At 34.6% G+C, this 27,958-nt stretch overlaps 1 protein-coding gene across 14 annotated transcripts in view; it reads right to left on the bottom strand.

Moving 5' to 3' along the window:
* LOC111044004 (homeobox protein homothorax) overlaps nucleotides 1–27,958 on the bottom strand; it is a 400,612-nt gene that overhangs the window by 112,718 nt on the left and 259,936 nt on the right. For all 14 annotated transcript variants that reach the window (XM_039426696.1, XM_039426698.1, XM_039426701.1 and 11 more), the window contains one exon: nucleotides 3,626–3,777. In XM_039426696.1, coding sequence (XP_039282630.1) covers nucleotides 3,626–3,777 — 152 coding nt within the window. The remainder of the gene's footprint in view (nucleotides 1–3,625; nucleotides 3,778–27,958) is intronic.

The raw sequence follows: 27,958 nt of genomic DNA, 5'->3' as shown, positions 1-27,958 counted from the left end.
AAATTAGTTAAATTGAGTATTAATTGGTGTAAGTATAAAAGTTGAATTTTTGTTTCATTTACTTGTGTGAATAAGGCTCTTCATGGATTTCTGTGAGCCTTTGTATGTAAAGAAATAGAATAAATAAATAAATAAAAATATTAATTAACTTCTGAATGAGAAAATCAATTATAAGCAGCTCTCAAGCAATGAACCACACATGAATTCATTTGACATTGGATTGTATATGCCTGACTAGAGCAACATTGATAAGTTTCTAAGTGATATATGATGTGGAATTACAAGAAAATACTAATTAATGGAATGATTATTGAATAATTGAGGATATTAATCAATGTAACAAATCAACGTTTAACGAGCCTCCTTGTGAATGAATCTGAATTGTTAAGATATCAGGATATTCTCTATTTATTAAAAAAATGATTAATTGCGACTCACAATTTTGTAACTTGATGATAAGAAACTAAATTATAAAGATCACTTTTTTGTGATCTAAACAATGTGTTTCAACTGTGTCAAGTGTAGAGTGTTTCTACATGGGAACACTGTGTCTAGACTATAACAAAGTTATTATTCATTCATTTATACACTAAGTACATTATCAAAATGATAGGGAGAGGAAAAATAAAGTTACCTTGTGCTATTCCTCTCCCAAATTTACATACGGTTACACATAGTCCGAAATAGCTTAAGTCTTGTAGTTGTTCAATTCACAAAATTTTCAGTCCTCAAGTATTTTCACAAAGTAGATTTTCAAATTTAGATGCATCAAAACTAAACATATTTCACATTATTATATAGTATTTTGTCATAAAAAACAACATCAACTTCAATAAATGTGTGTGTCTAGTAGCTAACAGTAGCCTCTAGTAGTAACAATCTACTTCTACACATGGATTTTCCGTAGATCACAATCTGTTCATTCACACTTCCCTTCCTCAGTATTCCTGTAGCTCTATTCCTGTATTTGATCATGCAGTTAATTGCATTCTCTGTCGATTGCAAATCAGAAAAATAGTGGCTCAAATCGAAGTGACGTTTGCCGTGAATAGAGACGTGGAAGCTGTGACTCACAGTCTGTTGAAGACGCGGGAAAGTGTAGGGTTTCCCAAGGAGTCGAGGGAAGGAAGGGGCAGACTTAATGGGAAAAGGGCAAGTAACGGGAGCTAAGTGGGGGGGGGGCAGTCGGTGTTAGAATGGGAAAGGGCTTTCAAGAGAGTCCATCCATCAGCATCAATCACAGGGGACCGCGCACTGGGGACCTAATTTGGACATGGCCCGCATTGTGCCGATATTTCATCCGATTGGTTTCCCCAGCGTTCTGCTGATTGCCAACGATTTCTTAACGCCGTTCTGGACACAGACTGCTACCAACACTAATACTTACTCCTGCTACTGCTAGCAAACACACTAACAATCTACTTCGGCCAAAATACTTATGATTGCATCTATAAATCACTACCGAAACCAACGTCTATTGCCCGAGGTACGTTTTGGGAAGGAATAATATTATCAATTGGCAAGAGTTGAGTAATGTTGAGATGATCATGAGTACCTGAGAGAGGATACCAAAGTGATTAAGAGAAGATAGCTAGAATAGGAATATCGTCTTCAGGAATTGAAATTGAATTCACAATGTGAGTGAGAAGCGATAATCTCTTTTCACCTAGATGAAAAACGATTACTCGAAATCTATCATTATGACTACTTGAGAGACTTGAGAGAGCTTGAAAGAGAATAATTAAAATGGTAATATCATCATCGGGAAATTCAATCAAATTCACATGTTAGACGGAAGAACAAATATTGAGAATATCTTCTCAACGAGATGGAGAACAAATATTTAAAAAATATAGTATAAATCAAACAACAGAATTCAAAGTAGGGATGTTGTAATGATACGTCTACTATCACTGAGAGAGGGAGGCACTGAGTCCCCTCTTCTGTGCTACTGCTCTCTCAACTACTGGTGATGAGAATTATTGTATCTCCAGTCTGAGTTTATGCATAGAAGCAGAAGCTTAAAACCATCAACCATAGAGAGAAGATAGCATATGCTTAGAGAAACATGAGCATAAGCAAGAAGCATAAGTTTTTGATATATTCTCTCTAAGCTTATACTTCTTGATTATACCAATGTTTTTTCAAGCTTATGCTATTTTCTCTCTACGGTTGTTGATTGATTAAAGCTTCTGCTATTCCAAGTATAAACTCAGACTGAATATAGAATTCTAATTACTGCTAAAAACTGAATATCAGTGACATAAATGAGTGATTAACACGAGATTACCGAACGATCTTGTAATTTATAAAATTTTCAAAAAAGAGGCAATAATGAATCCAATTTATCCTTTCCTAACTCAATAAGAAGCGATGGGAAACGGACTCATGAGAACTCGTCAGCTTTGGTTCCTGGATGATTCACTCAAAGTTTTGCAGGTCACGTATCAAGTGCATTGCGATGCATTTCATCGGTATGTTGCCAAGCCACTGATTCCGGCTTGGCTAGTGATACAAGTTCTACATTGCATTGCATAAATTATGTCAACTACTCACTATACATGTGGTCTCAAAGAATATTGTAGTTAAATCTGGTACACCTACAATGAGAAACTTCAGAATGCAGAGCTTTTGTTGTCATAACCCCTAACAGTATTATGACTTATCTGATGCAAACAAGTACTGGATCTTGCTTTTTGTAACTGTTAGGCCTACATTCAAATTTTTAAATGATAAAGGTGATCAGAATCAACTCCGAATTTGGAAAACTGCAATAAATCCCATTGTTTCAGGGTCATCATACGAGTACTACCCTCAATGAGAACCAGTAATTAACCAGCCGTCGGTCCCGGCTGCCTAAAACGCAGTCGTTAGGTCATGTCAGAGGCCCTGGAATTGATCAGTTGCGACCTGAAGACTCTGACACCAGACCTGAGCCAGCCAGGTCACTCGATATTATAGTAATTAAAAAAAAAAGATTTATTATGTTTTCGCATATGTCGTGGCACTAAAGTCGTGATACATGTATATAATAATTCAAATTCATTGATTGATAAATTCCCTCCAAATTTAAATAACTTGAGTTAATCCGATTTGAATCATATATCTTGACAAGAAAGAGAATCTTCTACATATTTCGAGGTATCCGTTTCTTGAAGTATGACAGTTTTGCTTCCAGTTTTTTACTGAAGTAATTCTACAAATGGATAAAAAAAATTACTACTTGAATATTATCTGTAGTATAAATTTTATTAAAGATAGTTTTGGGCACGGTATATAGAAGAAGACGGTAGGTGTTTTTATCTGAATACCGTGATTTTGGGCATCAGCCTGTTGTTCCTCTTCATAATAATTATTATTTACAATTTAAGAGATGAATTAAAGTGTTCGCAAATAAACGAATCAATGGCGTATTTCAATAGGCTACTTAATGCTTTTAAATTAATAAAAAATAATTCAATAGGACCCTCTTGTTTGCAAAACTTTTTTATATAAAACACAAAAACAACTAGGTAGTTTGCCAGGTATTAACGAATCAGTAGTGATACAGTATAATATATGGGTATAATAGGTATAAAAGGTATGTTTCAGTATAATAGGTATGTTTTTGAAGAATATTACTCACGGTGAGGTGTTGGAAGAGCCAAGCGCGCAGTATGTTGGTGGCCACTTTGGGGAAGATTCCGCGCTTCTTCTGGTTCTTCTTGCCATTGGCCGAGTCGTCGTCCTCCTCGCCCGTCCCCTCCCCGCTCCCGATGCTCGCGTTACTCGCGTCGCCTGCCACCAGCACCCCCCACACACACAATAATTATTATTAAATTACTCACATTACAGAAATAAATAAATGAATAAATAACACACGCACTAATAAACAGTTACAAATACAACCTCACTAGCGTCTCGTACATCCCTGAGCCCACATCGATTTTTGTTCGTACGATATTTTTCGTCCTTATGGAAATTCATCCAAGTGATTCTTGAATACTGAATCATTGAATAGTTAATTCTTGAATGATAATGAGTTTAATCATTATAGAAAAATTACTGAGAGGGTGATACACCTCGAGAGCATTGATGCAACCCAATGAAGAACCTGTCACTGGAAAAGTATAACTTATAAACAATGCATATATGAAGCGTTAAAGAATAAATAAAGAAAAACTGAATGGATAAATGAAAACTGTAATATAATTTGACAACTACAACATTTTAATAAAAAAGTTTGGTGATGTTTGTTCCGGCTCACTATATATTACATGGCTAAGACATTGTTAAGTAAAGGTTAATTACCATGAATTAACGTGATGATGAACACTAATCAAACATACGTTAAGATGCGAGTCGTAATCACTCACACCGTGGACTGTAAAACTAATTATTCTAATAATAGAGAGGTTAAATAAATAATAACACTGTACACACGACTCGAGCTCTCGATTGACACTTGACAAACATAAACTGTTTGAAATAATCTGTTTAATCTAATAGAATTTATAAGGACAGCAAAATTCCGTACGAACAACGAAAATCGATGTGAGTGTGCGGGGCTTTAGGCTGACCATGCACTAACGATAGAACATGCATGATAAACATGTGTATACATGCACATTCACATATTTATCATGCATGTTTTGTCATCAGCGAAAGGCGTTGAACAAAAAACAGATCTTTGACAGCAGCTTCCAACATAAAATAAACAGCTAATAACAATGAATGAACCACTGAAAAATTACAAGTTGCACATAAGCCGGTTAAGTTTTAATCGAGATTAATTCCACGAGAACCAATCAGAGAAGGATTTCTTGAAAAGAAGGCTTCTCTGATTGGATCTCGTGAAATTAATCACGATTAAAAGTTGATCTGCTCTGGTGTAATCGAGCAATAATTAATGATACAAAAATGTATGAGGGCATGTGTGTACACATGCCGTCAAGCATGTTTATAATGCATGTCCTGAAGTTGGTGACCAGCCTTACACATTCAAATCAAATTTTATCTTTATCATGAAGAGTTAAATAATATTCAATAACTTGTAAAATGAATCAACTATTATAACCTAGATGATTGGTCAAGTTAAATGAGAAGTGAATTATATCGGTTGAAATTATTATTATTCTCTCTGAGAATCAGATACCTCGAAATCCCTTCACCTTCAGAAATCCTTATGATATTCAATACTTGTAAAATGAAACAACTACCCTCAAACGTTTGCTTAAGTTCATAAATGAATAAAATGTAAATTATATCGGCATTGTTCAAGGGATTACTATTGAATATGCAAAGTATTTTCTCTAAGAATGAGAAACAAATATTTTGAATAAAAGTCATCATGATACCTCGAGAAGACTCTCACCTCCAGAAATTCTTGTTCTCTTACTTTGTTAATGGAAGTGTGAGATAATAGGCACTATTAACACGCATGCGCACAGTAATGGGATGACGGAGTGGAAAAGTTGAGCCAAGTTCTTGTCGGAAGATAACAGCTAAAGAACGAACGAACGAACGCTTTTATACGCCTGGGAGTAAGTAGACGTAGAAGACTGCGTCTAGAGCTGAAATTCCAGCTTGGTTGCTGAAGCACTAAACGCCCAGATTAGATATGAATAAATAGTGTCTGTCTGACAAGAGCATCCATTGTACTCGCAGATTCAAGTGATTACTTCTCTCCTTCTCTCATGAATAGCCGTTGGATGGTATTAAACCATTTACTTCTTCACACTTTAATCGCTGATCAAATCTTCTCAGTGAGTCAGCTCTATGTGTTGCTACTCTCGTTTCAAACATCCGTACAACGTGGAGAGAAAATATGAAGATTTCGACAATAGTTACTGCGAATGTATGTGTTTCCTCTTGTTTTAAAGAACCCAATCCTTCCATAACCAGGAATGGTAATTATAATACTTTAGTTTGTAAAAACTACTTAACATTAAGTAAGTAATTGTCAATCAGTTCGAAATGGAATTATTGATTGCATTTGATGATTTCAAACATGAACTTAGACATTCACTGCTACATCTTGAATGTCTCTTCTTACCAGGCAGAAATGATTGAGTGATCGATATCTCCACTTCAACTTCGATAGCATCTAATCAAAATTCTGTGTCACCCGATCAGTTGTAAATTTTTTGCTCAAGTAACAAAGCAAACCTAAATGAATACACCCGATTACAATTCACATCATGCCTCCTATCAATCTTGATAAAAGCAGACACAATGTCTGTCACATGTCATCAAGATGGACTCGGCTAAGAAGAGTACTGCAGCTTTTTCCTGACAGCGTCAATCAATTTGTTCTCCAACTTTCTCGATTCGTCATAGATATTTGTTCGCTTCCATATTCAATCAATTAAAAAACGTACACTGATTGTTTTTCACATAACTAACTCGCTAATTAACCCAATAGTGAGTACAAATACAAGTGCTCTATCCGATTTGGAATATTCTCTCCCGATCGGAACATTCGTCATAGATTTGTTCGGTTCCATATTCAATCAACTTAAAAACGTAAACTGATTGTTTTTCACATAACTAACTCGCTAATTAACCCAATAGTGAGTACAAATACAAGTGCTCTCTCCGATTTGGAATATTCTCTCCCGATCGGAACATTCGTCATAGATTTGTTCGGTTCCATATTCAATCAACTTAAAAACGTACACTGATTGTTTTTCACATTACTAACTCGCTAATTAATCCAATAGTGAGTACAAATACAAGTGCTCTCTCCGATTTGGAATATTCTCTACCGATCGGAACATTCGTCATAGATTTGTTCGGTTCCATATTCAATCAACTTAAATAAACGTACACGGATTGTTTTTCACATTACTAACTCGCTAATTAACTCAGTAGTGGGTAGAAGCTCTCTCTTCAATTCGGAATAAACGCTCCTAATTGGTGGATACTCGGCTTCCTTTTGGCGTGCAAGATGACCTCGGTCATCCATACACTTGAAACGATAATCCGACCTGGCTCAGCTGGTGCTTAGTTGTGGTTGGAGCTGGATGTAGCCAAGATATGAAGCCGGTCTTGCGTGTTCGTCTATCGTTTGTAACGCGAACTTACATTCCTGTTGGATTGTTATTTCGCCTCGCCTGTTGCCGCCTGCCCGATAGTTCACAGGATTGACGCTAGAAGCGCTAGCTGCAGATATGGCGGGCAACTTCTTCATTACTTGAATCCATGGAAGAAGGAATTACTGTACAATGATTGAATCACATGGCAATTATTCAAGTATCTCTTGAATTCTGAAGTATTGGAGTTGCAGATATTATGGCGGTCAGCTTCTTCATTACTTGAATCCATGGAAGAAGGAATCATTATACTGTACAATGATTGAATCACATGGTAATATTATTCAAGTATCTCTTGAATTCTGAAGTATTGGAGTTGCAGATATTATGGTGGGCAACTTCTTCATTACTTGAATCCATAGGAGAAGGAATCATTATGCTTGAATCACATTGCAATTATTCAATTCTCTCTTGAACTCTTAAGTAAACTCTTTTTTCATCACATTGTGCAAATTCGCTAGCTGCAGATATGGCGCGAAACTTCTCCATTACTTGAATCCATGGAAGAAAGAAACATCATTTCATGCTTGAATCACATGGCAATTATTCAAGTATCACTTGAATTCTGAACTTTACTCTTGTTTCTTTATACTCTTCCTATACTCTATACTCTGTATACGTTTGTTTTATCACATTGTGCAAAAAAAGATTATTTTAGAAAGTTTAGCTTATAGAAAAAGTCTGAGAGGAAAATTTAAGAACTAGGCCTATTTGAGAACTAATGGAGAAGATCTTAAATAGTTAACACTATAAGCTCCGAAGACATAAGCAGGGATATACCGTAATTCTATCCAACCTAGATGTGTTTTCTATAGGCTCAACAACACTATAGTCTTCAAACCTTAAATTGCAGCAGTACTTCTGGAATACAGTGCTGCCAGATTTCATAGAATCCAGAGAACCTGTATATTCAGCAATCTGACTGTGTGATAGGAAGAGAGAAGGAGAGAACCCATTTGATAGAATCATCATAGAATCGGCAACAGTGTGCTGCTGTTGTTATATTGGAATGACATTGAAGTGAGGTTTGCATGGACTATAGAATTGAAAATGGTGTATGTATATTACCATAATTTCGTTTATGATACCAGTTGTATTCGTTGAATAGGGAACTCGTATTTTGTGGTGGGTGAAAGAAACTTTGACTTTTTGTGAAGCTGGTATAGATGGATGGGTTGTCGAGGAAGTGGTTATGGGAAACCAGCACTTGATGAGTTAAACATGACAGGTAAGAGTTGTTTCCAGAAAATTTCCTCAGGCTACAGAAATATTCACATCTTTCGGTTTCCATTTTTTTCTGGAACCTTTTCTCTTCTTCATCCTCTCACAGTGGGAGCCGAGTGAGCTCATCTTTTCACTGCTTAATATTTTTCACTTGATCATAATATATTATTTACATTGAAAGACAAATATGTACAATTCTTTTCCTGATTTGAGAACATTTTATAATTTACATTTCAATCTTACTCCTACAGATTCCCTGTTTCTTCAAAGTAACATATTCTAGAGCTGCGTTTACACCAAAGTTATCAACAAAACGTTAATAACTTAATCCTTTCAGATTCTATCAGTTTGAACATAACTTATCATACACATAATGAACATAATATGTGTTATGCCAAGCTCCGTTCAATCTAATAGAATCTGTAAGGATTAATTTATTAACATTTTGTTAATAGCTTTGATGTAAACCCAGCTTCAGTAAACAAACATACTCAAGAAGGAAAGCGATAACCGAGTAAGTAAGTTGAAAATCAGTGGTTCTAGCATTATTCATGATTGATTCAACAAATCATAGGGAAAGGGTAGCCTACATGATTATTTTTTTAAATTTTCGTATCCGTAAGTAATATATCCGTGACCATTTATTGTTTACAAAGAAGACAGCAACAAGCATTTTGAACAAGTAAAACGAACTTTAGTTCAAGTGGGTTACCAAGGAAAACCTAATAAAAACTTATCTTTCCTTCAAGTGATAAACATGTAGTGGTGGGACTTGATAGCTATAGTGACGTCCAAGTTGTGGAGAAAGATAAAAGAAAAACTTTGCCGATCCTCACTGTCTTGTCAATGCCTTCTTGACTTTAGCTGATGCAGGTTTATTGATGTAATATTAATTGTTCATTCTAGTTTAAAATAATCAATCATATTTTATTAAGCGAGGAGTTATATTTTAAATAATTTCATCTAAATTTTCATAATTGAGATGAAATATTTTGTTAAATATTTATCAATTCTACATTGTTAAAAGCCGATCTAGCAACAGAGCAAAGCGAGAGAGAGATAGCCCTATCCACTTTGTTGGATGATAGACAAGGATAGCAATACCATTGCTAATTAAACACTGCCATTATAACATTTTGTACATCACTAAGTAACCACATCTACTAACAACAAACAACATCGTAACTCAATTGAAAAAAATCGTTAGCTAATCAGAGTTATGTTATACAGAAAAATATAAGTTTCAACACGATAAAACCAGATATTACAGCCTTGCGAGAATCCAGACTTCAACAGAGCAATAACTAAATTTAACCGGCTTGAAACAAGGTTTCTAACGTTGGCCCATTATTGATTGGTATCCATCAAAATGAAGGTTTCCATTAGCGAACTCATCGACTTATCAGAAACGCCCGGATGAGGTTAGCACGAGGCACTATATAGTCCTAGGCCCTATCTCTAGGCTTCCGCGGTTAATAATTCAGTTCGCATTTGAAGAGCGATCTACTTGGCCAGTTATTAAGGTTCTGACGTCGATTATTTATTCAGCAGATAATCCATTAACGTTGAGATGGCTCAACGAGCCGATAGATAGCTTGCACAGGAATTTCACCAGAGATCTGTACAATAAAAGTGAGTAAGGCTCTTCTGTGATAATGCTAATAATATATTGAATTCTCTTCAACTGCTTTCATTAGGATCCAAAACATATTAGAGCGGCGAAGGTACAGCTAGAAGATCAATGGTAGAAGCTACGATTGAATGCATAGTGTATCAGAGTGGGTATCTGAGAGTATTGAAGATAATACATTTATCTAAATGTATCTGCTTCCTCCCACAATCTATCCTTAAAAATAAAGGCACAAAATGAAGGCAGTAAAAAAAGTTTTTTTTAAGGCAGTCATTCTATTCTATTCTTTTATCGTGCTCCAATATGTTATGACACATTTGAATACATGAATTACTTTTCAACACTCTCAGCTACATTTTCTTATATACTTTTCCGTTGCCACTTCACTATGTTTTGACCGTGAGTCAATTATATAAAAAATATTATTTGGTTATTAGATAAAATAACGATTGTTAGATAAGTCAGAGCTGTTATGGAGAGGTCCATGGTATAATGTCAGTGGAGAAAGATAGGAGAAAACCGTTGCCGATCCTCTGTCTTGTCAATGTCTTCTATAGACGGTAGCTGATACAGTTTTATTGATGTAGTATTAACTGTTCATTCACGTTCAAAATTATCAATTATTATATTCTATTAAGCAATAAATAATATTCATCAATAGTTTCATGATGAATTCTCATAATTAAGATGAAATATTTTGTTAATTAATTATTAATTCTACATTGTTAAAAGACGATCTGGTAACAGAGCAAAGCGAGAAAGAGATAGCGTTATCCGCTTTGTTGAATGATAGATGAGGATAGCAATACCATTGCTAATCAAACACTGCCATTATAACGTGGACCTCACTATAGAAAATAGTCAAGGTCAAGAACTATTTTGATTCCACTTAGACCAATGTATCACACACGAATTCAGAGCTTCAAGAGAGTAGACTATTCTATTTTTTTGAATAGAATATTATTATAAACTCATGATTTGAACTTTGTGGATCAACAGAAACCAAACTGAACGCACAGGCTTGAACTGTGAAGTCTAGGCAGCCATTTGGCGGTGGGAGAGAGAAAGAAATGGAGCCCAGAGGCGAAAAGGGAACAATACCTGTCTATACTCTCCGAACAGCTCTTCCTTGACTACAAAAAGTGCGCGCTCTGGTTGATATGTGTATGCGCCTCAGGGCACCATACAAGAGCAACATGAGTTGGATGGATTCCATACCATTCCCGTGTTCTAGCCTTGGAAACTCAGTGATCTTCAGGAAACTACAACCACAAAGTTAAGAACAACTCCTTCTGTGCTACAACTGAAGCACTTATGAATGATCCACGGAGATACTCAAGTATGGGAAGTAAATGGCATATTAATTGTAGAACTACAAGACCTAACCAATTTCGGACTATGTGTTATCTAAATTTGGAAGAGGTATAGCACAAGGTTACCTAATTTTCCTCTCCCTATCACTTTGATAATCTACTGATTGTATAAATGTATAAATAAAGAATGAATATTGTTTGAAAAATTCCAGTATTTTTATAATACTCAATACTAGTCGAACTTATAGAATATAGAATATCCAGATTTTCATTATCTCCGTTTTTTGAAGGAAGCTTTCTCTTGAAGAGAACAAGAGAACTTTCAAATTAGTAGAGAGCAATCTGTACAAGAGAGTAGTGTATGGATAGTAGTGGAGAGTCTGATAAGGGCTACTCTTATTTGTCTGGAAATTAATAATTCAAGTTACCTTTTTAAAAAGTTCTAAGTTTCAGAAAAGGGTACTTAGATTTTCAATTTCCAGATAGTGGAGAGTTATATCACTCATTTTATTCATACACTAGCCAATTAAACGCATTTTTTTATGGGACATTCAAGAAATCAACGTTAATGTTACTTCCGTGGGTGAATTCCATCAAACTTGTAAAATCTAGTTGAATAGACTTCAATTTTCAAATTGTTCACTTTTTGTGTAGTTGAGAAGTTGATATTGTGGTAATTATTCATATTAAATGAAAAAGACTAAGAGATTGTCAAAAAAAATTTTATCAGAGATTGACAATGGTGTAATAACCGAAACCGGTCTTACTAAGTACAATTTCTTAGTCTTTTTCAATCAATTTTCAAATTTTCATAGAGAGTATATGATGGCGAGTAGTGGATGATGTATTCGTTCCATTCAAGAGTATTATATTCACGAACCATGTAGCCTATGAAATTCATTTAAGATTTTCGTTATGGTTTTAAATAGCTTAATATTTCATACCCTGTATAATTTGCAATTGGTCTTCCATTGAATGACCACAAAAACATTTTTGTGCCGTTTTTCTGATACGTCTGATCATCACTGATAAAAGATAGACAATGAGGAGTGATGTCAATATGGCGTCCAAGAGTTGAGAACCTCCTATTTGTGGCAGTGAGGCCGTTAGTGCTAGCCATACTTCCCCTCGCGGTGCTATTATGCAAATCTTGGACACTTATCCAAGATGTTATGCTCCTACTTATACAATCATTATGTGCATGAAACTTTTTGTCTGTTTAAATGTAGCTTATACGGTAATAAGATGGCTGTTTTGACCAGTTCTGAAATGGTCCCTCGGCTCATTATCATCGACATTATATGATCGCAGAACCGGTCCGCTTGATTTCAGCCCAGCCAATGGCCATGTTCTTCTACTTCCATCATAATCTCTCTTATACTTCATTGTTATCTTCTTCTTCAATTCAACTTCCACTAGAAACTTAGCACCACTATTGGAAAATCCAATTTGAAACACCTCATATATGAAAAATCTAGAATTTTTCTGTACTATACCTAGAAATAGACTTCCACTAGAAACTTGACACCACTATTGGAAAATCCAATTTAAAACACCTCATATATGAGAAATCTAGAATTTTTCTGTACTACACCTAGACGTAAGAGAAAATAAATTAGTCTATTGTAGTTAGTTTTTCATTGTCATACATCTTCAGCAACCACTACAAAATCACATTCAATATATTCTATCTTACGATCTTCGGCTATGTTCCAATGCCCAGTATAGTAACTCAAAGCGGGCTTCAAACGCGGCGCTTGATGTGGAAACTACAAGTGCAGCGTTTTCCCGACTTTGATTCAAAACGCGCGTTTGCATGTGTACGATCCTATTGTTTCTATGTATGTGCCAAACGCGCGTTTGACAACTGAACGTTGAACGCGGCGTTCAACGTCGTCATGTGTATAGGGCCTTCGTCGAACCTAGCCAACCATCGTCGAACATCAAAAATCAACCTTGTATCAACTGGGTAAAAAATGTATTTTTTCATTCACCTTTGATTTCTATCATGCTGATTATTCCCGTGGTATTGAACAGTTCATTGCATAATACGATTCACCTAATTTCTCTCATTCAATATTGTGATATGATATTCCCTTGCATAAAGAACTCCATTTATCAATATTATATTCCTCTCTGATTTTTTCGTTGCATTGAATTTGCACCTGATACTCCACAATGAATATTGTTATGTGATATTCTATTGTGTATAATACTGTATAATATATCAATATTATATTTCTCTCTGATTTTTTCCTTGCATTGAATTTGCACCTGATACTCCACAATGAATTATATTGTGATATTCTATTGTGTATAATACTGTATAATATATCAATATTATATTTCTCTCTGATTTTTGCCATGCATTGGATTTGCGAATTCATTTCTTTGTAATCAGTCATCTCTTCTTTCGTGATGCACTACTTGATTTGCTGGCCATGAATTGGCCAAAAAATGTTTAATGCTCGTCGTAAGTCCTATAATCACTATAAGAGGACAAGATATGATTCACCTGTTCTGGAAGATGAACAGAGAGAAACAACAGAGAGAGCTTGTTGAGATGAAGACTAGAGGTGGTGTCTTCTGAGAGTGGGATTCGATCATTTTTGACCGCAGGGTATAACTCTTCGTGGACAGATAATGCTTCATAAATTCATTATATTATACTAATATGCAAACTACGTTCACAGTAATGCCCCCATTATGTATTCAAATTTGAGCCGATCAAAATTCATTCGCATTGTCAATAATTTGAAGGAACTGGGAAATTGGAGGACGTTGTCCTCCTGCACATCCTGCCTCTCACGATTTTGATGTTGTGGCAGAAAGAAAAGACCACCGTGATTGACTGAGACAAAGCAATTTTCAATTTCATGACGGTGCTTTGGAGCCATTGGCTGTGGCTGCAATCGCACTCAAATAGTTTTCAGTACCAGTCAACCTTGAACTAAGATGGCTGAAGACAATGATGATTATGGTCCTCATGTTCGGAACGTGCAAGTGTATTCAGGAAAGAGGTTCTGGCCAATTCATAACTCACTCCAAGTTTCAAATTGATGTCGAGTAATCGAAAATGATACTTCTTCTCGGACGTTGAAATGATATCAGAATGTACCACACTATCAAAGGTAACACATTCAAATCAAATCAAATCAAATTTCATTCACCAATCAACAACAGTTTTACATGAAAATGAATAAATAATTTGTAGTTAAATAATTGGCTTGGCTAGAAAAAGAAATCTTGTGCTCTTGCCACGAGTTCAAAACATTTCTTACCTATATTTTAATATTACATTTCTTATTCATGATTTCATGTTGATATTGTGTATTTATATTGAAAAATGCATCAAAACCAATCTTGTATGTAACATGTATATGTAATTGACAGGTTGCATGTTGTGTCAGAATGTACCACACTATCAAAGGTAACACATTCAAATCAAATCAAATTTTATTCACCAATTAACAACAGTTTTACATGAAAATGAATCAATATTTTTTGTTAAATAATTGGCGTGGCTAGAAAAAGAAATCTTCTGTGTGAGTTTTAATGAAGCTCACATATACACAACTAAGCGCCATGAATAACAATAATAATAAAATTCAAATGTTATAATCACTTATTATTGATGAATGAGATGTAATAGATGACGGTTGGAATTCATAAACGATACTACAGCCAGAGAGATGAGATATAAATATATCTTATATTTTATCTCTTCTACATCTGAAAAATAACACTTTAATTCAACTTTCAATTGAAATGAAATAGTAATTTATCTCACAAACTGCAGTTAGTTATCCTCTCATTATCATCAACAGAATGTATGGTCAAAAATAAAGGCAGTCATTCTATTCTATTCTATAATGTAGCCGGGGCCCGACCCCTTCGTCCATGAACTATACATCCCAGAATATTTGACGTGAATGCGTATAATTTAATGATTTAGTTGTTTTGTCATTGTTGTTAAATAAATAAATAAACAGTAGTAGGCCTACAATAGTCAATTGTATGGAGTTCATTGACTTGTTTGAAATTATGAGTGAAGAATAGGAGTGAGGGAATTATTAGCGAGATCACAGATAATATCTTCATGAATTTATCCTAATATGGGGGTTGATACTTCAAATTTATATGTAGAAATACAGGAGAGTTCATTAATCTGCTATAATAAAATGAATCTACCATTATGAGGTTTGATACTTCAAATGAGAGTTCATAAAATCTGCTGCGATAGAAACTATACCCAGATATGATGCTTGAAATATTTCAAATTCTCAACTATCCCGATATGAGGCTTGACATAATTATTTCAAATATTCTTAACTATCCCCTGATGTGAAGCTTGATATTTTTCAAATCATAAGAGCAAATACATGAAAAATCATCAATTCGCAATGGTTTTTGGAAGCTTCAACATTCAGTTGAACATTTTTGAGAAAAATAGTTTGAATTGAGTTAGGTGAACACGGCCATGCTCTAACTAGCCAGCGGTGCGTTAAAAATGTTCTAGTTGGACGGTCTTCCGGTATACTGGCGAAATAGAGTTTTCGACTGGGATTAGGGGGTGTCGGGCCGGATTGAAGAATAAGGGAGCGGTGGTGAGAGGTGTGGAAACGGTGTCGGCCATCTTTGTTTATGGAGCCATTAGCCAGCAAGCGCCGAGTGCACTGGAATCCGGGAGCAAGGTGCCCTAAATCTCGCGTCCCCCGGGAGAACCCCGTTACGCCGTTTTGCACCAAAACCGTTCCCTGCTCTGTCAATCCTCCCCCCCCCCACCCACAACACAGACAGCCCCAAAACCGAAAGCACAAAGCTCGGATACAGCCGTCTTCTCTTTCTCTTTCCCCCTAAGCCCAAATATTTACTCTACCTCTCATTTTATGGCTTTCCTCGGTGTTCCAGTCTTTACTCTTCTCCACCATCTCTCATTCCCTTCCAACGTAAACACCCTCTCCAGAACAGAACAGAACAGAAATACTATAATTTAAAGAAATACAACAATCCACCCCCAGCACTACGTGCTGCCAATTTCTTCTTGGTTATTATTCATTACAATCTGTGTAAACTCGAGCCTCTGTCTCAAGCATCTTGGAAAATATATCGTAATACATGAGGAAATTGAATAAAAATATAAATCGCAGTACCCTCTTAGATTATTTTATCAAATTATTTTATTTTTGTGATAAAATAATTTAAAAGGGTACTGTGATTTATATTTCTATTTATATTAGAAGTAGCCCTAAAGAAAAAGTACAATGAGGAAATTGATGTTTGAATAAGGAATTAGTGTCATTTGGTGTTTAGTTTCAATTTGGTTTTGTATATTGTACCTTGTCAAGCAGCCTCTTTTGTTAAAAATAGCTTAATTGATCCAATAGATGTTATTTCTGTATATATTATATTCATAAATTAATACAAGAAAATAATCGTTTCAATATTATCTCTAATGCATAGTTGAGAAATATAGAATGATAGAGGAAAAGAGCAATTATATTCTATCATGATTCAGAAATATTACTGAGCCCATTTTGTATTGATGTATAAAGTTTTGGAATTCACGTACTATACCAAAGATAGTAGAAAGGAATCAATGGAAGAAATATTGATGAAGTTGTTCCTGTAAAGTAGGTCATTGATGTAGTAGTTCCTGCATAGTACTGTATCTCGATTGTGTAATAATCCTTTTCGTTAGTATTTGAGCGGATAGAGCAACTCCTATAAAACAAAGAACGGGATCGCCCGCTAACAGCACGACGAGGGGAGTGGTATTTTTTGCAAATTGATATAATTTAGCAAACGCAGGGCAGGCCTGTGTGATCACCGCTATTATCAATAATGGCGGTGAAACTATTTACATAAAATAATCGTAAAAGTGCGAATGGAGGAGCCAGGAGTGTTGCTTGCAGCCAGCCAAGATAATTCCATGCAAATTGTTCCGGCCAGCAAAACACAATGACCATTGCAGAGCAATAATTTAAACCACTAATTAAAGGAACAAAGAATGACCGGCTACACTCTCCACTCTCCACTTGGCTTTCTAAGCACATTAGCATGGCGCAAACCACAAATACCGACTTGCCGAGTCACCACGACAATCCCTTGTCAAACATTCACCCTTCAAATCAATGAGTACTGCTATTTCAAACTCACCAAACTATATCTTTATATCCATGACATGCCTAATCTCGTCTTACGATGACATATTATAATAGTAAATCTCATTCAGCTGAAATATTTGTCTACTCAAAAAGTGGGTTAATGAGTTTCAAAAAACGTTACAAAATCACTGGTTGGAGTCAGACGACCCTTTACTTTGTTCATAATCACTCAAACAAATGAAGAATCATACTGACATATTATAATAGTAAATCTCATTCAGCTGAAATATTTGTCTACTCAAAAAGTGGGCTAATGAGTTTCAAAAAACGTTATAAAATCATTGGTTGGATTCAGAAGACCCTTTACTATGTTCATAATCACTCAAACAAATGAAGAATCATACTTTTGGACTAATTTTCAATCAAAATCCAGGAATGGAAAATGATAAGGGCTTAACCTGTTTTTCCATTTCCAATCATTTTATGTTTATGTGTTACATCATTGCTAAATAAATTAATAAACAATATTCATTCCTGATACACATGATCAGATAATTAATATATTATTGAAGTGATTGGTTTGATTCATGAGATTTTCCACTCAAATCTATTTTTAAAATAATGATTCATAATCGCCAAATATTTTCTAAAAAATTAGAAGTTCAATTTCAATTTAAATCGGGTTAAGTTAGATGATGTTTGGGTATTTTTCCCAATAACGAGTCCACTACTGTATCACTCAAAATTTGAATTTGGGTTAGTTATATTCAACGTGAAGTGGGTCAACACTTCAGGAGATCACATTGCAAATCTGAATATGATTATAAGATTCGAATCGCAAACCTATAAACGTACTTGCTAATCTATTCATGTCAAGAAACGTGATGAATATTTTAAACAGTTGTAGATGATACGAGAGACGAGAGATTGCCGTCAGACAGAAGTATATTAGCACAGAATAAGGAAACATTTCTTGGCATCATGGGTTACAAGAGATTGCAGGAGTCAAGTAAGTTATATGAGCACGGAAGAATGAAACTCCCCTTGGTATGAGGAGTTTCTTTACTCAGTGGTATGAGTGAGGAGAAAGATAAGTAGATAGATAATTGCCTTTATTTATCGAACTTTTGATTAGTACAAGGAGTGTTGTGGGCGAATTTCAAACATAAAACCCCCTCTTGCATTATTTAAGGCTGTGCAAAGCCTAAAAATAAACTTTTTACTGGTGATATTTTTCAAAGTTTTTTGATTTGTATATCATTAAGCTATCAAAATGAAAAAGTTTTCTCAGGAAAACATTTTTTTCCGATCATTACTTTTTGAGATATGAGCGCCTAAAGTTTAAATTTTTGTGACAGAACATTTCAAATTCGGTAAGAGACAAATCTATGAGATTCAGAGGATAAATTCTTCTTGATATTGTTGATACAATAGAACAAAAATGTTCTGAAAATTTAATTTTTGAGGAAGTTATTCAATTTACAAAAAATGGCCAAAATAACTCAAAAAAAGTTATTTTTGGTAAATATTAATTTTTGAGGAAGTTATTCAATTTACAAAAAATTACCAAAAATAACTCAAAAAAAGTTATTTTTGGTAATTTGAATAACTTCCTCAAAAATTAATATTTTCAAAACATTTTTGTTTTATTGAATCAACAATTTCAAGATGAATTATCTTCTGAATTTCATGGATTTATCTCTTACCGAATTTCAAATGTTCTGTCTCAAAAATTTTAACTTTAGCCGCTCATATCTCAAAAATTAATGATCGGAAAAAAATGTTTTCCTGAGAATACTTTTTCATTTTGATAGCTTCATGATATACAAATCGAAAAATATCACCAGTAGAAATTTTTTGTTAGTCTTTGCACAGCCTTAACGTATGGAGGATAGTAGTATGAAGAACAGAATACTTGTGATGTATGGTAATAGTAGTATCTAAACTCTGATAGTATTGACTTTGTTATGAGATGTCTGCTGAGGTTGAGCGTTTATTTATCAATATCCACCCTATTTGAGAGTGGTGAGGTTAGAAGGTTGAGAGACGACCTAAACAACGATCACAGCCGCTGTTAATACCGCCATAACCGACTCTATCACACAGGCGGGCCGACGAAAAGTGTTTAAAAGTTGTTAAAAAGCATCGTTGGAAATTTACGGTCCACATGTGAGGCGAGATTAATGGCTCGTACTTGCCAAAACCGATCTATACTTCTTTCTGGGCCGTTTTTTCTGTCCTATAATTCTTGTGTGAGAAAACAAGTTTCGCACATGTGTACGCTTGTGTTACGTGTGTGTGCGTCTAAATGATCCTGATAATTGCCGATTACCGGTGACATTATGGCCATTCACACAAAAGCTATAAGTTAAGGACCCGGATAATCCCTCGAGAAGCATAACAAATTGTCAAAAAGTTTATGATCTACTGTTGAATGGGTTGCTGAGACAATAATTCAGCTTTCAACACATTCAGGATGTTTTCGCCTTAGAAACCTACCTCAACCCAACCAAGATTGTCGCACTATTCATTTCAAAAAATGTATTTGATAATAAGCTACGTTTTCTTATGTGAATTAGTGATGCTGCGTGCTTACATGTAACTTGACAAGTGTTACTTCAGTCATAATTTTAACTATATTGTCTTTTTTCTTTAGGGCTACTTTTGAATATAAATAGAAATATAAATCTGAGTATATAATTTTCTCGAGTTGTCAATCTGTAATTCAAATACTGTAAATGAATTAATATTTTTAGAAATATTAAAAATATCCAATCTTATCTCTCGTGAATTCATCATTTGTTAAAAAACTTGAACTTGAAACATACTATTCTGGAATACCTATAAAATTATTGGCCAAGTAAAAGAGCAAAGAATGGATTACATTTCTTCATTCATGTAACAAACTGATAGTTACAATTCTAGTTACATGAAATTATTGTAGTTACAGACTCAAACATAGTTACAATATAAATAAAAATATAAATCTAAGTACCCTTTTTAAAATTATTTCATCACGGCATGTTCAGGCTATATAATGCCATTATCAAGTGATAGGAAAATGAAATCTAAAATAAAAAGTTTTATTTTCCAATCACTTGATAATGGCATTATAATAGCTGTCGTGATGAAATTATTTTAAAAAGGGTACTTAGATTTATATTTTATTTATATTGTAACTATGTTTGAGTCTGTAACTACAATAATTTCATGTAACTAGAATTGTAACTACTTCAGTTTGTAACATGAATGAAGAAATGTAATCCACTCTTTGCTCTTTTACTTGGTCAATAATTTTATAGGTATTTCAGAATAGTATGTTTCAAGTTCAAGTTTTTAAACAAATGATGAATTCACGAGAGATAAGATTGGATATTTTTAATATTTCTAGAAATTTTAATCCATTTATTTGAATTACAGATTCATAAGTCGAGAAAATTGATTTATTAATTCTAATTACGGATTCATTGATACTTTGAAATTTTCATTGTAATATCTATCTCATAGTAATTAAAATAAACGGAACCTTCTATTTTGACGAGAGAGTTTTCCATTTTCACTCCAGCTAAATAGAATGAATGAATTAAATAAATAAATGAATTAAAATTTCTAGAAATATTAAAAATATCCAATCTTATCTCTCGTGAATTCATCATTGATTTGTTAAAAAACTTTAACTTGAAACATACATGTAAAAGCGTTGTCATACTTTTTACTCTCAAGTGTGAATATTTCACTCCTCATTGAAAATCTATACAAATTTTTCTTCACAAACAAAAAGGATTTAGAACAAAATGTTTTGATTGTTATTGTGAATTTTTCAAATATGTAGGTCATTACTTGGTGAAACATCAAAAGGTGTAGCCACAAGACAGGGAATGGCTCTTTCATGTAGTCACAAAGTGCATAGGGTTATGAGGTGGGTCACTTTGATCTTTTATGGATATGACAGACATGCAAACGTCTAACCAAGTGCCTCATCAATCTGCCTTTGAGTTTCCCTAACGATGGAAACGTTTGGGCCTCAGCCGTCTATTGCACTGATCAACGTTGGGCGATTACTGTATGGTACCTATCGCGATCAAGAATCAACATTTGACAGCTGCTAATTAATACAAGATCCATGATGGATGTAGCTGCCACCTATATGACAAGAGATTGATATCAGTACCTACAGAAACAGTTATTCATGAATCAAAGCCAAGGTGATAAAATATTTTTCCGAAAATAATTACAAGATAACTAAAAATCACAATCATACCAAAACCTACTATTATCATAGAGAGACAATAGCGTAAGTAGATATCCCATGGTATAGCGAATCTATGTCGCAACTTTTACTGTTATCTCAAGCCAATTACTGTCAATTATTGTCAATTTTTACTGTTTTGCTGGGGTGAGAGTGTAGGAACGGCACAATTTGAAAGAATACCAACGTCACACAGCTGCATGGAAAAGAACTACGTGAACTATCGGCTTGGGATAACAGTAAAAGTTGCGACATAAACGCCCTATACCATGGAATATCTACTTACGCTATCGTTTCTCTATGCTATTACTTAGTGATAGTAGGTATTGATCATACCCTAGAAAACATTGCAGAAAATCATTATTATGGAAAGTAACCTTTGGGATTATTTTCCATAACAATGATTTTTCTGGAATGTTCTTTAGGATATGATCGTGATTTTTAGTTATCTTGTAATTATTTCCGTAACTATGATAATTTCATGCTCTGTATATACTGTAAAAATGGAAAATAAATTGATTTATTATTATCATAACTTCTGTGAATTGAATTACTGTAACAACATTAACTCCCTCAAGTTTCTATGATAGCTAAGAAAAGGGGAAGATCTTGGATCCAATTTTAGTTAAGTTTTTGAATAGGTGAGAAGTGAGTGATTGACTTTGACAAAAAATGATTGAGATCTGTAAAGTTGAATATTATATACGGCCATATTATATAGCCTGGTTTTCACTTGTAGAGTTAATGGTCGTGTAACTGGCATACTAACTCTACCGAGCAAACTCTACTCTACTTACACTTTTTGTGTAGTTGAGAAGTTGATATTGTGGTAATTATTCATATTGAATGAAAAAGACTAAGAAATTGTCAAAAACCACAGATTTATTGATACTTAGAAAGACCGGTCTCGGTTATTACACCATTGTCAATAAACTCCCTGATAAGTTTATCAGAGATTGACAATGGTGTAATAACCTTATTGACAATGGTGTAATAACCTTATTGACAATGGTGTAATAACCGAAACCGGTCTTTCTAAGTATCAATAAATCTGTGGTTTTTGACTATTTCTTAGTCTTTTTCATTCAATCTACTCCACTTACTTTGTCAAGTAACTGTTTTCACTACAATTGAGAATAGTAGGTAAAGTGTGTTGTCTAGTGACCAGGACTAACTTTAAATTGCCAATACGGAACTCTACTCTACTCTACTAGCTCGAGACTGTTTTCATTGGCATAGTAGTGGTAGAGTGGAGTGAGAAGCAGTGGTGGGGGAAGGCAAGTGTTGAAGTACTATTCCACGGTGCCATCCCACTCTACTCTACTAAAAACTAGTACTCTACCATGAACGTTTTCATTGGGAAAGTTCACGAGATAGTTAGTACTTGCCCAGGGAACTCTACAACTAACTCTACTAATTAAAACCAGGTTAAAGGCCTATAAGGCCATTACTGTGAGGTTAATAATTATAGTTGAAGATCGAAAAAAGGGCCTGAAAACATACTTTCTAGTCCTAGAGAGAATAAACAGAGTTTCATGGATATCAGTTCGATTAGACTTTGAACTTTTCTAATATGGATTTGAGATTAGAGACATGTATGATACAGTAGGACCCCAAGAAGCCTTTCAGTAGAGACTGGAGCTGTCAACCACCGGTAAGATCATCGATATCATCATGAACGTCGTGACAGTCCAGAAGTGACCTTTTCAATATGTGTGACTCCTAACTCATGCATAATTACTGTGCCATGCTATTCATGATCAAGAATGACATTAGCAAGATATAAACATCGACTTTCACTTGTCTTAAACATACAGTGCATGATTAGCACCTCGTCAACATGTAACCATGGTCAAAGCCAACAAGTGAATGTAGGTATCTTAACATACTCAGATGGTAATCTCTCCCATGTCACCTCATCAATGTTTTGAGCGCCTTAAAAGTCACGCTCATGACTTTGCATACGATTGATACAAGCTTTCACTCACATGAATTCGAATTTATTTGTTACACTACCTACATTTGACGGACTGAACACTATAAGTTGAGTATATGAATTCAAACTTGATCCAAAAAAAGAATCTTCAGTATTTAAATGCTTATCATGTTGAAGTCATCTCACAGAAAGTGACAAATCAATTAACTTTAGTAGTGCTACATTTTTGAAAAGTGTGTTCATGGGTCAAAGACTGTGAGTGGAAGACTCCAATGAAATAGTAACCTAATAGTTGATGGATATCAAGCTATTTTCTTAACAGCAACTCGATATACCTAGTTAATAGTTGCTATACTCCATAATTTTCCTATAGTGAGGTCCAGATTATAATGGCAGTGGAGAAAGATAGGAGAACAACGTTGCCGATCCTCACTGTCTTGTCAATGCCTTCTTGACGGTATCTGATACAGGTTTATTAATGTAATATTAATTTTTCATTCTCGTTTAAAATAATCAATTATATTTTATTAAGCGAGCAATTTCTGTATATCTGTTTATATTTTTATATATGGTTATCTGGTTATTTATGTTCAACGGATCTCGAAAACGGCTCTAACGATTTTCACGATATTTGGAACATAGTAGGTTTATGATATAAAAATTCGATTGCACTAGGTCTCATCCTTGGAAAAACTCGCTGAACGACAATAAAAGAATAATTCATCATTGGCTGGAACAGCTGAGACTTTCGTCGTCTGTGGATAGTAAAAAGTGAGCGAGTGAGCGAGTGGAAAATCAAAATATCGCATCCCCTAAATTTCTAAGCTGACGTATAGCCAGCTGTAAAATATAAACACGATCATTTTAGAGAATTCTGTTCTGTTTATCAATAAATAAAAATAACGACCAAAGGTGCCTCGATATTATTTTATTAAGCAAGGAATTAAATTTTCAATAATTTCATACTTAATTTTCATAATTAAGATGAAATATTTTGTTAATTAACTATTAATTCTACATTTTTAGAAGCCGATCTGGCAACAGAGCAAAGCGAGAAAGAGATAGCGCTATCCGCTTTGTTGAATGATAGACAAGGGTAGCTATACCATTGCTAATCAAATACTGGCATTATAACGTGGACCTCACTATAGTATTTTATTACTTCTAGAGGTGGGGAAATCAATAGCGTCTCATCGTTTTGACTCGTGGTTTTCCAGTGACTACATAATATTTTACTGGAATTTTTTATCAAATTCCAAAATAATGTAGAATACATCCGATGCGATGTTGGCTTAATTAATTAGTACGATTTTTACCACTATACTACTCCTAGCTCCACTTCGATTTTAAAATCAAAACTAAGAAGAAGTATTTTTCACGACATTAGCTATGTACAGACTTTTGTATCACTTAACTATTTATTTATTTATTCTTATGGCTTTTATTGGCAGAGAGATCCTTTTGGATGTTCTGCCTTGCCGTATTACCCAATGTCATTTCCTATCAACACCCAAGTTTGTAGGTTATGTCTTGGGTTCTTCATGTTTTCTCACTAAAAATTAGCACTTTCACTTCCTGAGTTTCTATTAACTATAACTACAGTTAGTTTCACTTAACTATTTATACAGTGTAACTTATATCATTTTATATATTTGTTTCTTGTTCTTTTGTATACATCTTAATGGAAATTGATTCTGTTAATCAGATTTTTAACTTAATTATGTGTAACGCTAGTTCGCCTCCATGGTGCACATTGGGTAACGCTAAATGGACTAGCAAATATCGGCGAATAAGACAAACTTATGTTCTCCTGACCAAAAACTACACAACATCTCAAATAATTTGGAAATATACAGTGTAGGCTATATCTAGGCATTTGAGACTCATGAGATATATATTTGTTGTGTTTCTGCCATACGCTAAATAATAAATAATAAATGGAAATTAATATTATTATTATTATAAGTTGGAAGAAGAATACCAACACTTCGATAACTTGAGTAGGATGTAGGTACAAAATGGAACCAAAGTTATGTAGAAGATTGAAAAGTTATTGATGAAGCAATAATTCAGAGCTGGCCGAGAGTTGTGTGCCAGATAGGAAGGTTGTGATGCCATTAGCTTGAGAGCTTATTTAGACGCATTATATAAAAACGTCGAAATGCGTTACAGCAGTGCTCGAACCACTGTCGAAGCATGCACCTGTCGCAGCGTCTCGGCGCTGTAAGCTTGGCGTCGTTTGGGCGACTCGAGCTATTTTTGAAAAATAATCTAATCCTAGCAAACCAACAGCGTCCATCAGTAATAACGTCATCTCTGTCCAACTGTCTTTGTCTCATTTCTCCGCTTTCCTCGTTTCTGACAACATTCTTTAACTAATCAAAATGTTTCTAAAGATTGGTGGAAGCTGATGAAGTGAAATGAATCTAATTTTCTAAGTGTGATTCTTGAAATTGAGGAAGTATTCTGAACCCTTCATCCCTGAGTGTGAATTACTAGCGTTTTATCTATTTATGTTAATTCAAATATACATGTTAAATTTCTGTTTTCAAGTAATCATAGCTGATTTCATGAATACATGCACTGAATCATACCTTATTGACGATACAAACTATATTCGTTTCCGATCATATTTATATGATTTGTAATAATTGTATCCACAAATAGAAGAATAAATATATAAGAAGTATATAGAAGTGAGGGTGAAAACGCCCTTGTCTTGGTGTAGGAACCTTGAAACATGTCACTATTCATTGACATAAACATTCATTTGCGCTCCTTCCAGTTCAAGAAACAGTTTTTCTCAATTTATTTCTATGATTTCAACCTTAATTTTATAGTTTTGTGCCATTGAACAAAATTCAGAACGAATTCTAATGTTAGATTGTATTGATCTAGCTATTCCATATTGGTATATTATTCGAACAAGATTCTTGTAAAAAAACTGAGGGATATTTGGAGAGTTGATTGAGGTTAAAAATATTTTTCATTCACGATTAGATTATTGTTCCAAGTGGATGGAGCTCAGGATCTGAAGACATTATTTCAGAACTGCTAACGACAAAAACTGTGACTTTGATTAAATACTGTTCAGATAGAAAGCCCTCTCAAATAGCTGTGAGATGTGAAAGTTTTAATTTATGATAGTGTCACAAGCCGGCCTGATGTTTCGTGGATTAGTAGCTTCTAACACAGGGTGCTATTTTAATTTCTATTTTGGCATGAGACGCCGTCGATCTCAGCTCGTCTTTTTCTTCGTTTCCATCTCTCTCCATCATTTTTCTGTTTCTTTTCACTTGTGTGTCGCGTCATTCGTAACGAAGCTGAAAGATCACTAACAAGAGGCCTTGATAGCATCTGCCATACGCCATACGGCTCATACCAAACCAAGTACTCGCCGTGCTAAGCAGAGTTGGTTGGCTTGTAATGGACCAGAAACACTGATCCAGCCGCGATACCAGCTGTGTCCTACTCACTTAGTGTCAAATGCCTCACTTTATATACGAAAACATTTGCATTTCAACTAAAGCTAACTACTAACTATCATTATAACTGAGTTATCACTAGCCGTATTCATTTGTATGTTTCGGAGGAGATCAACTACTATTACTAAAGTGGAGTATATTCTACTGTACTTTGATTCAGAGCTTCATAAGGTAGCAATCCAAATTAAGATTTAGGTACATCCTTACTCTCATTCATTCATCGAACTTACATCGGATACAAAGAGAAAATTACGTTGCTACAGATCTCATAGAAAATTGAAGTATGAATTATTTTTTGTGTAGTTGAGAAGTTGATATTGTGTAATTATTCATATTGAATGAAAAAGACTAAGAAATTGTCAAAAACCACAGATTTATTGATACTTAGAAAGACCGGTATCGGTTATTACACCATTGTCAATCTCTTTCTAAGTATCAATAAATCTGTGGTTTTTGACAATTTCTTAGTCTTTTCCATTCAGTATGAATTATTGCTACAGTTGTTTCAAAATGAGTATTCTGGCAATCGTGATACAGTAGGAAGAAGATCTCTTTGGAAGTCCACTACATTATTATAAAATCGCACTCCCATATTATGGAAGCATGATAATCCAGTAAAGTGAACAACCTATGCTATACTAGCATAGATATTTATCTCGGTCCACTCTCGTGGTTCGGATGGACACGTTAAGCCGTCGGTCCCGGCTGCCTAAAAAGCAGTCGATAGGTCATGTCAGAGGCCCTGAAATTGATCAGTTGCAACCTGAAAACTCTGACACCAGACCTGAGCCAGCCAGGTCACACGATATTATTATTATTATTATTATTATTATCATTTCATTCATCACATGACAAGTGAGTGTTTATTGCAGTCAAAGTCGGCCTTTGGCAAGACTATGGTGCATTACTAAACTACTGGATTGTTCAAAAATGATCTCACA

The sequence above is a fragment of the Nilaparvata lugens genome, chromosome 4 (assembly GCF_014356525.2).
Source record: "Nilaparvata lugens isolate BPH chromosome 4, ASM1435652v1, whole genome shotgun sequence".
Taxonomy (NCBI): domain Eukaryota; kingdom Metazoa; phylum Arthropoda; class Insecta; order Hemiptera; family Delphacidae; genus Nilaparvata; species Nilaparvata lugens.
The sequence above is the reverse complement of the archived record's forward strand: the minus strand, read 5'-3'. Positions and strand labels throughout refer to the sequence as shown.